The sequence below is a fragment of the Cebus imitator genome, unplaced genomic scaffold (assembly GCF_001604975.1).
Source record: "Cebus imitator isolate Cc_AM_T3 unplaced genomic scaffold, Cebus_imitator-1.0 Scaffold91, whole genome shotgun sequence".
NCBI classification, from domain to species: Eukaryota; Metazoa; Chordata; class Mammalia; order Primates; family Cebidae; genus Cebus; species Cebus imitator.
Window position 1 is genome coordinate 6,353,619 of NW_016107406.1, and position 15,592 is coordinate 6,369,210.

Here is a 15,592-nt window from a genome sequence, read left to right on the forward strand (position 1 = left end):
TTACTTTCAGGAAGAAGGGAGAGAGAGAAGAAGGGGTCAGGAGAGGGAGGGAAAGAGAAGGAAGAAAGGAAGAATGAATGAAGTAGACAATATCTTTCATGAAGAATAAAGCAGGCTGCTAAAATAAAATAAATAAGAGAGTTTTAAACAAAAATTTCAGTGGAGATAGATGACTCAGGGAAAACATATCTCTAAGAGACAGTAAAGGGATTGGGTAACTCTCAGAGAACCAAAGGGAGGTGAAAGAAGCTAAACTGGAGAGGTTTTCTAGATGCTACACTGATAAAAACATAAACTTCAATCCTCAAAAGTGTGTTCAACCAAGCTTCTTCAAGCGAATACATCTGTGGGTTGTGTAACCTTTTTTGTCTACAGTATATTCTCATAGAAAGGTTCCATTAGCAGTGAAGTGCATGTACATTGGGTTCCCCATTGCCAAGTTTTCATTTATACTACATTCACCGTTTCCCCCAAAAAAGCAGTATTGGGCAAGTTTTCATAACTGTTTATTCATTATAAATAGTAAATATTTACTGCGCTTTTTACATGAAAGACATTTTTACAACACATTGTTGTTGGTTGAGGCTGCAACGCAAAGATAGTACTTCTCTTGTTCCATCACCCCTAAGACGAATGCATGAACTAAACTCGGTACTACATCTAGTCTCACTAATCACTACGTCATAGTTCTTAACTCTGAAAGGAATGTATCTGTGCCTACCTCATTCATGGTTCCAAGAATAGAAAGAAATAAATAACACTGCCTTCCACCTTCTTGTTCCCTCAACATTTCAAAAAACAAATTTATTGACATTCTAAAATGTCACCACACAAACATATGTAAACCTCAGTTCCTATAATCTTTTAATATTGGATATCATTGTATAATTTAAAAATACATGAGAGCCATGTGAACAGTTCTGTTCTTGCCCTGCCTTTCATAGAAAAGAGAAGAATGTAAACGTAATCCGTTTAAAAGCGTAATTATCTGATCTGGTCTCTAATCAAAAGGAGAAAGCCGGGTGTTGGTTGTCTGGTAAATGGCAAACATCACTGCACTCTATCACTATGAATTATGGACTGTGAAAATAAAAGCACCTGCAAAAATGTAGCTCTGATTTTGTTTTTAGCGCCCTGGCCATTGCCAAAGCATCCATGAGGTACACAGTATTGCACACTGATAAGCAGATATGTGAATGCATGTCACTTTCTCTCCACCATGCCCTTCCTCCAACCCAGGTGGGCTACCAAATAAATATGAACTGGAAGAACGTCAGACACCTCTCCCCGCACCAGAAAAGGAAACAAGCTTTTCCTCCTGGTAGCCCATATCCTGTTAGCAAGATGTGTCCGGGACATTTACTGACAACTAGATTAAAATGAGGATACAATAACAAATAATTTATTTAGGAGGTCCTTTACGCTAGCCTAGCTTCCTAAACATGGTGGCATTTACTTTTATATCAATTTCCAGTGTGTAAGAGTCAAGGATTCTTCTGTTCTTGCTTCATGAAGTGAGCAGTTTTAAAGTTGTAGAAGTGTCAGCATCGAACATCAACATGTTGTACTTTAAAGTATTCTCCTATTAAATTTCAGAACAGTCTGCTTGCCCAAACCAGTCTTGGTAAATCTCAGTACACACACACACACACACACACACACACACAAGCACACGCACACGCACACACACGCATGCTCGCACGCAAGCAAATGGAATGTCCTAGCTCCTTGATGATCAGCACTAAAGAACTGGGATATTTTGATATGTAAGCATGTGAAACCATTGCCTTAAAATGTTGCATTTGTCTTTTATTGCTCCAGGTCTTCCTCTTCTCCACTGCTTTTGGCCAACATGTTCAAAAGAATTTGAAACCAACTACTGGAGAAAGAAAATCGATCACTCTCCTTTGTCCCTTATTGGGACTCCCCCCAACAAAAGGGTAATTTTTTTTTTGTTTTCTGAGCAGATTCTTCATGTCTAGGCTGTGAAGACCAGAAACAGGGCCAGTTTTACCTCCAAGTGGACAGTTCACTTATGCGATATCTGGCTTGAGATAATGAAAGGCACCTGTAAGGAAACACACGCAGCTTTTTAGATCATGCTGGGACAATTCACAGTCGGGCAAGATCAGCTACAGGCTGACAATGTCATATTTAATACCGTGGTATCAAAGCCTTGAGACTAATATTTTTATTCCTGAGACAAGTTTGACACAACTCTGTGTCCCTGGGATTATCCCCCATATGATCCTGGAGTTGACCTCATTAAGAACATGTGTTTCTAATGTCAGAGATTATTTCATTTTGGCCAACCCTTGTGTTTTACCTAGTGGCAATCAGGTTTCACATCTCAACAATTAATAACCACAAGATGTTGTTGACATCAGTTAAGAAAATAATTATACAAGGAAGCCCTTGCTGGAAGTCAGCTGGCTTTGCAAAAAAAAAGAAAAAAATTGATACTGGCATGTGAGGCTTAACCATGCCTCTAATTCACTTTCTTAAGTAAGAGTTGAGTATCTCTGCCTTCCAGGAGTAACTGCCCCCTAAAAAGTCCAAGGCTTACTTTGTCCATACTGCCCATATTGGTAGCCCGTGACAGGGTCCATACTGTAGCCTGTGGTGCTATAGGTGGGTGGACAGTAGGACTGAGATGTTGGCAGGCTGTCCAGGCTCTTCATATGGTCTAGTCTCTGACTGCAGCTGGCCGACACGGTGGTGGTAGGTTCCAGGCCCCCGGTGAGAGGGGAAAGCGCGTAATCAGTCTGGGGCTGATGAGGTACCCCGCCGTGGTTGGTCAGGAGTCCCATTACCTAAAAAAACAGTCAGATTGGGAAGAAGTTAAAATGCAGAGAGAACCAGATTGCAGCCTACGGCTGAAAGAATAATGTGACAGTCCAATTTTTATTTCTTTGGAAATCTGTTAAAGAGCTGTGCAGGAGACTGTGACCCCAATTCAAAGCAGCAGAGGTATTACATCATGCCTGATGATAACATCTGACTGTAGTTTCAGAAGAAGGAAAGGGGGAGGGAGAAGAAGGGATAAGATGAAGAAAAAGGAAAGAAGGAAGGAGAGAGAGAGAAAGAGAGATTACACCATATCCCCAGTGATAAAATCTTGACTGGAATTTCAAAGAAGGGGGAAAAAGGGATGAAAAGAGGGAGAAATTGTATCTGTTCATATAGAAAAAAGTCTAGTCATACATTATATCTGAAAGTTTCACATGTGATTTTTAAAGTCACTTGCGCATATTTTTAAAAAGATAAATGAATCCAAATCAAGTTATTTTTTAGTACTTTGAGACCTCTGTAACTTTTTTTTAATGGTGTTACCTCTCAAGAAAGCCCCTTTCCTCATCTTGGCCATCCATTGTTAATTAGAAGTATTTACTCTCTCCCTGATAGTCCCTGGTACTTTGCTCAGCCCTCCCACTGTATATTCATTAGTTAAATCACTTGCTTTGGTGAGAGCTTTGAGAGGAGAAACCTACTCATCTTTACATCTTAGCACCTAAAGCAGTGAGTGCTTGACACATATTAAATGATCTGTAAATGATTCTCTAAGTAAAAGTCTCCATTACCTATTATTTTATTTCTTCTCTAAACCACCATTTACATATACATATACATATATATACACATATATATATATACATATATATATATGTATACACACACACACATATATGAAGTGTTAAAAGGAAAAACAAGCCTGAAATGCAAACATGTTCTTTAAAAGTTCAGTTCAGTTTTGTAAATACCTGGAGAGTAAGACAACTCAGGGAAAAAAAAATCCTGTGACAGAACAACTTTCAGATCAGCATGGTGAAGTGTTTCACAAACTCCAGATCCCTGACCCTTATAGCACCTCATGGTGAAAGTAAGTGGATAATTAATTTTGCAGCTGGAAAACTGCCACACAAGAGAGGAATTGATCTTTCTAAACTGCATACCCTTCTGTGGCAGGGTTCAAAGCAATTGCAAAAGAAATCTAATGCCAGGTGAAACCCCCCCCCTCCCCCGCTTAGACACACCTACTTACAAAGTATTTAAATGCAGGATCCAACAATTACACAACATTTCCATAACAGTCCTGTTTTATTTTAGGAAGTCTGAAGCCTATGGAGATTAAAGTGTACAAATAAGAGAAAGAGAAGAGGGCAGACATAGCAACGAAACCCTTACTATAAGCCTTTGTGCTAATTGGAAAACAGCTCTCTTAATTCAGGCAATTGAACCCTGGATCTAGGAGTTGCAGCAAGGCAGGAATCTGAGAGGCAGGTTAGGCGGTGGTGGGTGGAGGGGGGTCTAGTTTTGCTTCTCAGAAAGTATCCCAACTCAGATTCCAAAAACAGGGATCCCATAATTACCTTTGGGAAAGGTTTGCGTAATCCTTATGATTACACAAAATCTTCTTGAACTAAAGCTCTAAATTGATCCATCTTCAGTTAGTACCAAAAGACAGAGAGAGAAAAAGAGATCCACTTTCTGTGGATTATCAATTATCTGCTCTTCCTCCATTTTAACAGATCATTTGAACGGATCTCCCTTCCTTCCCCAGAAATCCTGTTTTTCACTTTATTGTCGCCCTTTCATTTGAGTTACTGTCTGTACACACACGGGAAGGTGGGCCCATGTGAGCAAAGCAACACAGCAATGCTCACATTTTGAAAGACATCCTAGGAAAAATCTACATTTTCTTGAGATATGTGGTGAAACACCTTCTTAACAATTTCTAAAAATTAGTCATATTCTTTTTTAAAAAATCATTTGTGGCAGAGCCTAGTTTTGTTTTGTTGGGGATTTGGAGAAAGTGAAAAGTCATAAAATAAAGCATCAATGGGACTGACAATTTCAGGAAGATAGAAAATCACTAGAATGTGTGTTCTTTTAGGGCTCTACCCAGCATAGTTTATAGCAAGTTAATTTCTCCATTTCACTGTTTTAAAAACTTGAACCTAACTAAGTTGCATTTAAATTAGTTTCTGGATGTGTTTTCCATCTATGTGGATTCTTTTTCCCTTTCTTTGAGCTTATATAGATGATTTTACAGTGTAACTTGGACAATTCATGAACTTCAATTGATACACTAATTTATTAATTATGTAATTTCAGCCCAAATTAGACATCTCTATTAGAAGAAAAGAGTCTTTAAGTTAGGGGTTGTTTGGTACCAACCACACTCCTTTCGAATCAGGACTATGTTTTTGTATGTGAGCCTGATGGGTAATGATGGACATGAACATAAAAACATTTAAAAATGTGACTTTTTTAATGGAAGGGAATAATCACACAAGGCAAATCGTTTACCATGAACAAGTTGTGTTAATCAAAATCCAGAAACTTAGAAAAAGCAATTTTGTAACTGTATCAGTCCGGAGAGGAAAGAGATCCAGTGGCACTAAATAAAAGGAAAACAAACATTAAATTAAGAATGTCCTTCATGAAGATACTTACTTGAAATCCAGTTAATGGTATGTCACTTTAAGGGAGAAATGGAATGCTCTATGTACAGTTATACTTGATGAGCTCAGAGCACAATTTTATTCAAAACATGCACACTTTCCCATGAGCTATATGTACATTTTTGTGATAAACTTTGAAAAAATATCCCCTGCCATACATTTTTGTTTGCATAACTTTGAAGGCAGCAATAACTTTGTTTATGGAGCATGCTAGGTGGGGGGCTATGAAGATCCTAAAAAGAGAAAAAACAAGTTCTTCCTATAAGCAAAAATTGGCTTATGATGTCGCTCATGAGCAACTTTTGGCAGTTGCTGCATTAGAAAATACTTTAGGACAGGATTTAATTTTTAAGACCTTGAAGTATATCTATTGAAGGATGGAGAAGATACCCTGTCTGCAGGGCTATATTTTAGGGCAGTAGAAAAATAATTCCTCAAAGATTCCAGGGCACGGTAGCCTTAAGACATGCCAAAACATGACCCAAATAGGAAAGACACCTGCAGGGTCTTGCTGTGTGTCACTATTGCCACACACAGGAAGCTAATGAGGGTATCTCCTTTAGCCACAGAGCTCAGCACAGCAGCCCAATACTTACAGGGGCTGATATGAAGGAATAGACAAGGCCAGAGACCAGTTATCTTTTGTTCCTTTGACTGATAGATCCCCCAAGACAGACATTCACCACAAGTTCTTATTTCTACTGTGATGGTCACATATTTTAATCATCATCTCAAGAATCTTATAAGGATGGGGAATACAGCACTAACACTTTCCTACATTTGACCTGAAACTGAAATTAATAAATAACTATAATGTGATTTATTTCAATATTTCACATTGAGAAAACTTGAGAAACATACACCATTTTAGTAACCTACTGTTTTAAAGTTTTTAAAAAGAATGTGTTGACAGGGGTAGTGAGGACATCAATAGAAAATGCATTACTCTCCCCTCACATAATTTAAAACCTCAAATCTCTGTGGAAGGGTTCCATTACACTTTCATGTATGTTTCCTTAAAAGCGATGTTTCATGTGGTTCAAGGGAAGCTATGGAAATTTCTTTTTGTGCACAAAGAAGTTGGTAAATGAACTTCTTAGAACTTATCCAATATGGTTATGGAATGTCTTCCTGTCACATTTTATTTTTAAGAATAATGTCAGAATTTCTTTTATGCATGTTTTTCCTAGAGATTCCTTTGAATTTGTACTTCAAAGCCTAAAATAAAATCTTCATTTGTTGTAAAGTGGATTTTTTTTTTGCCTCCCCTTAAACCGTTAGTAAGCGATTTCTACTACAAGGCTGGCCTTTTACCTGATTTTTTTTTTTAATTTGGTGTATGAGAGAAGCTCACCTGCCTAGGTTTCACAGACGATTTAGAAGAAAAAGAAACAAATTCAAGGCTACTCAGTTCTGTCCCTGAACACTGATCACACTCATTAAATGCCAGGTAAATTCAGGAGACTCAATGACCAGGAAGAATTTTTCCTTAATAAAGATCTCTGTTCTGCCCCATTAGAAAAGGAAGTAAGGAGACCTCTTTCTTTTTACTTTTCTTTATGAGCCATCTAAAAAAAAAAAAAAATCTACTAAGCAAATTTCTAAATTGCTATCTCCAAAATGTTTCCCACATATTGTTTCTAGATTGTTTTTTGAACAACCTTTAAAAATAAATTAAAAGCTTCAGAATTTATGTTCACACTTCTTCTACCAGTACCTCTATCTTTTGCATTATTAGGGAGACATTTTCTGAAGATCTCTTTCAATTCATTCTCAAGTTTCAGAATTCCAAATAGGTTGTTTATATCTCGATTGGAAGATTATATGGTTCAGGAAAAACTAACTCTTTACAATTGCTCCATGCCATATTTCTCTTGAATTAATTTTCCTATTGTAAGATTAAATAAAAAAGGTAAAAACTATGGGCCAAATTAAGATTTACCTTTAAAATGGTATGTCTGGAAAATATTTGTCTTGGCACAAACATTATGGTTTTCCCATCAGTTGAAAGTGCCCAGAGCTTATCAGAAATCTAAAATGATTTAGTAAATTATGGTGTACATCTAGGCACTTTTTTTCTTTAGTAGGAATCCTTGGTTCATGTTTTTATTTTCTTTCTTGTTCTTAAGTAGTCAGATGTTCTCATTTAACATTTAACATACACATTTTTTTTTAAAGTTGTGAATTACAGCTTTGTATGACATAAAAAAAAGAAGTTTTTTTAAGACTTCTAGCCATTCCTCCAAAAGTCTACTGATTATATTTTTTTATTTAAATATAATTTATTTTCAGAATCAAACAAAAATGTTAAAACGTTCATCCAAATATTTTTTGCCAATATGGGTGTTACCGGAGTCATCTAACGGTTAAATTTCAGAACCGTATCTGTGAGGTTACAATCCTAAATTTAAAAAGCAGAGACTTTCCTGAAGATGTTGTCCTCAGATTCAAATGCCTTAGGAATTATCCTGCAGTTGATTAGCATCTAAATAATTAGATTTTGGGTCCTGTCTGTTTGAAAGCTGTAAGAGGGAAATTGCCCGGAGGCAAGAGGTTTCTCTTAAGGTATGTGTGGTGACCTTCTCACCCATCCTGAGAGTTAGGGAAAGGTCATGACTGACCTTTACCTAACCAGATAGAAAACCTGTGCATGTAAAATGCCCAGCTAAGTATGTCTTTATCTGTTTTATTTTAATCCTTAGCCTACATTTTACAAGTAACTGTGTTTCACACATGATGAAAAAGTGTGAGGGCCAGACAAGTGTGTTTCATATGTGGCATGCGTTTCCAAGCTTTCACTGTAAAGAGTATGGTAAGTATCGTTTCAGTTAAACTCTAAGGAATTATATATGTTTCATCTCCAGCCCCGTGATCCATCACAGAAATGACTTATTTTTATTAGTTACATTGAATACCTATTGCTCAATAGAGTTAAGTGTTCAATTTAATAGCAACATTTTTTAGGAACTGATGACTAAAATATAAATCTAGACAGAGAATTAGCAGAAATGAGTTGCAGGGGGAAACCACAGATACTTGTTCTTAACTAGGTAGATGTTCTTCTGATTGAACATTTGATATACACATTTAGTTGTTTTTTAAAAAACTATTGCGAATTATGGTTTTGTATGATATAAAGCGTTTTTCAGCCTTGTAGCCTTCCCTCTAAAATTACTTCTAGTTTACTGCTAGCCAGTGATGAATAACCATATCATGTCCATCTATTATTGATAAAGCCCATTAAGAAAAAGCTCATTCCACCTATATGAAAAAGTATGCCAGTTAATACTGCTGGTATTTCACCATGTTAGACCCACCATGGGCATAATAAAATTCTCATATGTTTTAATTCATTTACGCATGCCTGCATTTAATATGCTTTGTGACCACATCTACAATTAATATGATTTATGGGAAAAGAACACGTGCAATATTGGGGGAGTATAACAAATATTTTTTTTTCTTTTATGAATGAAAAATATAACAAAAACGGCTCAAGGAAAATTGTTGGCCCTTAGCATATTAAAAGGGACTGACAGAGCCCTGAGTAAACTTGGGGGAGTTAATGATATCCTCTTATCTGACCCTGACACATTTGCAGCATGTAATTTACAGAAGCTCTGTCCAGGGAATCTTGACAAATGCTCCTGAGGATGTCAGGGCAATGTTCCATTCTAATGTAAAACAGATGTGGGTCAGATACCCTCATTCATCACTTAACACACAGAGAGCCTCAAACTCTTTCTGGGAGGAATGACATTACCTGCTGTTAACTCTTCTCATTTCAGGAAATTTCTCACAACCACAGTAGCCCTCTAAAGGGTGTATGTGCTCAAACCTATCACCATTTCAAAATCCAGTCTGAGAACATGACTGTGGAAAATCAAATGTGTATCTTGGTTTCATTTCATGACTACTCCAGGATACGTTTGCTAAATATTAATTGGCCCTTTGAGACTCGGGATTCTAAATATAGAAAGAGAAAAGCTCTATGTTTGGGCATCTCACAGTACTTCGGTGATACAGCATTCAAAATGTCCTCTCTAATTGCCTGTAAACCAAACTTCCATGTAAGGAAATGCAGGGCTGATTCACCCTAATAACCATTCATAAATGCAAATCTTGCTGACCCTTAACTGCACAGTTCCACTTGAGACTCACAAATCACTTATAATAAACTAGAAATACTGCCATTTAACGAAAAGAGCTTCAACTCTGCCTCTCCCAAGCAGAGGGATGTTTGTCTATATATACTATATTCACATTCCCCTAAAAGTTTTCCCTCCACCTACCACTCTGAAAATGGTTGTCCAGCTCAATAAGGAGATTTCTTCTTTTTTCCAGACTATGCGTGATGTAAGGAAATATTTCTGTGACTACCCAAAGTCAACAGCATAAGATTCCATCTATGAAATGTCTGAAGACTAAAGAAGAGAAACTTCCCTACCCTTCTCTTCATGTGAGGAAGGTCTGTCCTTAAGATAAAGAAAAGAACCAACTGAAAAGACCTAGTGATACTGATTTACCTGTGACACTGATGAGCAGATGTCAGGAAAGGTATTTCTGTTGATCATGGGGAAATGGAGAACAGGTTTGCCAAAGCTGAAGAATGAACCTACTCTTTAGAAAACACTTTCTGGACTATTTCATAGGCTCTGTGGTAAGGCAGAATAAGAATTCATTTAAAATTCAAGAAATTTGGCCAGGTGTGGTGGCTCATGCCTGTAATCTCAGCATTTTGGGAGGCTGGGGCCAGAGGATTGCTTGAGCCCCGGAGTTCAAGACCAACCTATGCAATACAGCAAAACTCTGTCTCTACAAAAAAATTAACTGGGTATGGTGGCATACACCTGTAGTCCCAGCTACTGGGAGGCTAAGGTAAGAGAATCACCTGAGCCCAGAAAGTCAAGGCTGCAACGAGACGTGACTGCACCACTGCACTCCAGCCTGGGTGACGGAGTGACACTCTGTCTCAAAAAATATTAAATGTAATCAAGTTAATGGAATTTGTACCATCTCTACAAATATGAGACAACATCTGAGAACACAGTCTTCCAGAAACTAGAAACTACTACACCATTAAGCTAAAATCCCATCTACCTTAATTTGCTCCCATACCTAATTCCAAGGATGCTGAACCAATAATCATGCTGGGTTCTCTTTTCCACCTGACAATTTGTGTTTCTGGTCATAATTTGGGCAGTGGTTATGTCTCCTGCTGCACAGGCAACTTGATAGAGGCTGGCAACATACAGATCCTACAGTAAATTCACTTACGTAGTTCTTCAATCCACAGAAACTAAGTCTGCTCCTGCAGATCTTAGCAAAATAAAATCTTTGTAATCTAGTGATTTAAAAAATGCTCCTCAAGTGATAAACTCAAAATTACTGAGATTGCCCCTTATCTTCCAAAACCTTTTGATGGTACATGATATTTTAGCTACCTTTATCGTTGGCTGGTGAGAGAGAAGCATCACTGCATATCAGATTCCACTGCCTTTGAGGCAAGTATCATGCTTCTAATTTACCCAGTATCTGTTGTTATAGAAGATGGTTCATATATTTTCAAAAATATGTTCATGTTGATATTATATTTCAATAAGTCAAAGCTAAAATACAAAAAGAAAATCAATAGGATAACTCTCTCCCTTTCCTCCTCCTAGCCCCATGGAATGTAGGATAGTTAACTTTAGTTTTCATTGTAGTGGGTTCTCATGTTATTGTAATCTGAATTTCTTAAACAGATTAATCTTAGTACATTATATTTCTGGAGACTATCTTACCCAGCCACCTTAGAATTACTGTATTCTGAATGGACATCAATAGGAATCCTTAGATCTTTGAAATGTCTAACTGAAATACTTGAAAATACTCCAGTCCACCAACATACTGTCTTTCCTTTGATGTCACTCAGTTTCCATGTTTGCTTTCTTTCTCACGGACAAGCAAAAGTATATGTTTTGTCAGAGATTCACATGATTTTTTTTTTTTTTCTGAAGCAGGTTCTCACTCTGTTACCCAGGCTGAGTGCAATGGTGCAATCATGGCTCACTGCAGCCTCAACCTCCCGGGCTTGAGCTATCCTCTCATCTCAGTCTCCTGAGTAGTTGGGACTACAGGTGCAGGCTACCATTCCAAGCTAATCTTTGTATCTTCTGTAGAGACGAGGTCTCACTATGTTGCTTGGGTTGGTGTCAAACTTCTAGACAGAGTGATCCCACCTCAGCCTGCTAAAGCACTCAGATTATAGGTGTACTAAATGTAGGTGTGAGCCACCGCACTTGGCCGTACATGATACTTTTAACTCAGCAATAATGAAGCCCTGTTGTAATAGCATTAGTATTTTTAGTATCTTCTAAGCTGAACAAGAAGGTACAACAGAAGCTGAGATAGTTTAAACAGTTTATGTGAAAATGCACAGCTAGTAGGTGGCTGATAAATTTGAACTCTAGTGCTTCAGACATTGGGGCTGTCTTTAGATCAATGAGTTATACCCACACTGTAATCAATTCACTAGATAGGAATCATTTCTTTTCCTTTCCTTCCTTATCTGCCTCATCCTAAATACTATTGGGTAGTTTATAGCCTTTTCTTTAAAATTAGTCTCCTCCTACTCCAAGTTCTTACAGAGAGCTGACACTGTGTTGAGGTAGAAGACACCATCAGACATTAAGAGAAAGAAGTAATTCACCTGTGGAAAAAAATCAAGGTACTATTTTAGAAACAAATGGATCAAGAGTTGGGTCTCCACCTGGGTTTTCCATCATTCAGAATATCCCAGGAAATGTTCCTCAAAACTTGATAGTTTGGTATTTAACAAAAGGGCTCCATAATCAAATTAGAATACACTGAATTAAACAAAGTTAAACATGTTTCCATACTGCAAGACTTGTCAGAGCCTTTAGTAGGCTAATGTGCACTGGGACACTGAAAGGTAAAGGTATATAATTTCTGACTTTTATCAAATATTTCCTTCTGAATACTTTTCTATCAAACCACTGTTCTACAGAGGCTGCTTTGGGGAACAAGCCTTTATCATGAGGTTTGGTCTGGTTTCAGGGTGTTCGAATAGTATGATTCTTCCAGAAGCTTATAATCAAAGGCAGTGGAGGTGTGGATACATTATAATAGAATAGAGTCTGGTATATGTTTTAACAAGGTATAAATATAGCCATGTGGCATCAATAGAGACTAAAAAAGAAATTTTGCCTGGATTGGAAGGGTTCACACTGAGCTAGAAGCACAGTGATACAAATAGAGGATCATGTCTACAGCGGCTATTTTGAAATCTCAGAACAGATGCAATAGTTTAGACTTTTTTTAATGCAAGCTGCCCAAAATGAGACATTAGCTTTTTCATGAGAATAAAGAAGAGTTACTTATTTAAGTAATGCTTGCTTCTTTCATTAGTTCAGTGCTAAAGGTTACCCGAATAGTCATCTGACAGCTAAGAAATATTTCTTTCAATGTAGACACGCTAGCCCATGATTCTGCAAAGTGCACTCTCTCCAAATATCTCCCAATTTGCCGTCTATTCCATTGAACAGCAGGAGCAATGCAATCGCTAATCTCAGAAACTCTAGTTTACTGAATTCAAGCTAAATGTCAAGAGCAATTTTTAAATATTATACTATACACTGAAAAATATACACCTCTGATGAAACCCAGACTGTTTTACAGAGACAGATTCTTTGGAAAAATAAAAACACACACATGCACACAAACAGTACACAACTAATGACTGAATCAAGTCTTCTGTGTCTGTAGTACAAAGCACACATTCATCCCCTAATTGAATAAATATGCAAGTATTCAGATTTCTGAAGATATTGCCATTTAGCAAATGCAATAATAAATTAAAAGCTTTACATTGCATTCCAACCACATATAAAGGGTTGATTCAGGCCATTGGCCCCACGTAGTATCTAGCATGGATTTTCTGTGTATTACTGACTACAAAGAAAAACTTTTCATCCTGGTTGCTTAGTTATCAGTGAAGCAATAATGCTCTTTTTTTTCCTACTCAATAGCTAGAGGAATTCAAATGGGTTTAAAAAAGAAAACATAAGGTTATTGCATTTGATTTTTCCAATGTACAGGAGAACACAGCTGACAGAATTTCTATTTAAATCCACTCAGCAGACACAAAAATAATTAATTCAGCAGGAAAGGGTTTCTTGTGGCTCCTTTCAGTGACATGATGTAAGATTCAGTCACTGGCTGCTGCGTTCTCCCTTTCTTTAAAAAGGAGATTTTGGCCAAGCAATTGTCTCTCTCACAATTCTCCAAATTTAACTAACTCAAGAGGCTATGACTGGAGCTGACATAAACCAGGGCTCTCCTCATACCCTTTAAGCGTAGCAACCACAGACTTAGAAAAAAACCAAAAGTACCAGGTCAAGTACAGCCTGCATTGATTCAACAAATGGATTAACAGCAATGTTTTCATCGAGGAGCACAACATCTCAAAAACCTAACATGGCAGAATGGAAACCTGCAAATGGCCAGCCGTTATTCTGGTGTAGCTGAAATGGGCTTGTTTAGGATCATAAACATTCTTGAGCCTTCATAAACATGGAGGCTTCTGAAGCTCTGGCAATCAGCTCACAAACTGCTTTAGAAAAGAAACAGAGCTTCAAGCCTTTGAGAGGCTGCCACTTTTGCAAAAAAATATCTCTCTGCCCCCAGATTTGTTTGACACCCAACAAATTTCTTTAATCAAAATCACTCCTTTTTCTTCTGCAGATGAATTCCTGGAAAGCATAAAGGGAAGAAAGCCCTTCCACTGGGAAATAGGTTGGTGGCAGGCTACCTGCTTGTCTGATGAAAGCCTGCTTCACAATGATAAGGTAGGTCGAGGTCATGGACTTTGCAACCAGTGTGTGAAATAGACAAAATGAATGGCCTATCAACAAGACTAGCATTAAGTAGCTTTTGGACATACACCCAAATGCATCCCAAAAAAATTAGCTATCTTGAAATAGAAGCTGGCTGTACTACCAGGGTGAAACCTTTTGCTTTGACCTGTAACAACAGCACAAGGAAGGCAAGGAATTACCAGACCACAGTGGGAAAGATTTTCACAGCAACAAATGAAACAGAGAAGCACCCACTGTAACAATTTTTAATGACTATATCCCTTCCACATAACAAGTCCCCTTACCCCTTGGATGAGCAAACAACTATCATTTTGCCTTGGCAGCTAAAGAATTTGAGATCACTCTTAGCATTGTGGTCCCAAAAATGACAAGCGAAATCAAAAGCAGTCTTGAGTTTTGTGTACAAATATTAACACTTAAATGCTTTTTCCTAATAAGTTTCAGGATTAACAAATGTTTGTCAAAAGGAAGTGTGCTGAGCAATTGAAATCTAATTTGAAATGGAACCACTATAGTCTAATACATATATGCATGAAACGAAGAAGCTTCCTAATAGGCGTAGCTGACACCAAATATGCAATTTACATACATTACACACTAATAATCTCAATTTTAATATTATGCTTTAAAAGCAACTGGATGGGTGGGAGAGTTAAAGGTTTGCTTTTGTAAAATGTGAATAAGAACAAAAAGTTGATCCTGGCATTTTATGCCATTAACCACAGTCTCGTTATGTAAAGAGCTATCTGCTCTTTCTGTGCCTGTTTCAGAGACAGTATCTCATCACCACAAGGCTGTGATGATTCAGCCGGACTTACTAGATGAATGGTGGATAAACTTGATGAGATCTGCAGACCTCCTCTTTGTTCCTGAGTGGTGCTGAATGGTAAGCAAACATTCAGGCATTTTCAAGCCCGGTACACAAATCTTTACGAGAATTTTTTCTTTCCCCAGTAGATTATCCATGAAATAGGACAGGTGTACTGGTTATTCAATTACATCCTACCCAAGACCTGGACAAAATTTGAAATGAGGCCTCAGAGCATAGTTCTTACCATGGGGATCTATTAATAACAGTTAAAAGTTCTCTAAAACATAACGTTTTTTGTAATTTAAGCCTGTTTTCTTATTTTGTCATTGGTTTCACTCGTAAACCAGAGACTAAAATCTGCCCATCTGCTCTAAACATATAATGTGTTCATAATAATCCAGATTTATACCAAATGTATTTTTAAGTATTGCTGAATT

The 15,592-nt window shown here is 37.4% G+C and overlaps 1 protein-coding gene across 3 annotated transcripts in view; it reads right to left on the reverse strand.

Moving 5' to 3' along the window:
* Positions 1 to 490: 490 nt before the first annotated feature.
* PAX3 (paired box 3) overlaps positions 491 to 15,592 on the reverse strand; it is a 98,083-nt gene continuing 82,981 nt past the window's right edge. For 2 of the 3 annotated variants that reach the window (XM_017535304.2, XM_017535302.2), the window contains exons 8-9: positions 2,567 to 2,813; positions 491 to 2,068 (exon numbers count right to left, since the gene is read on the reverse strand). In XM_017535304.2, coding sequence (XP_017390793.1) covers positions 2,034 to 2,068; positions 2,567 to 2,813 — 282 coding nt within the window. In that variant the 3' untranslated portion in view covers positions 491 to 2,033. The remainder of the gene's footprint in view (positions 2,069 to 2,566; positions 2,814 to 15,592) is intronic. The other variant, XM_017535305.2, reaches the window with a different exon arrangement.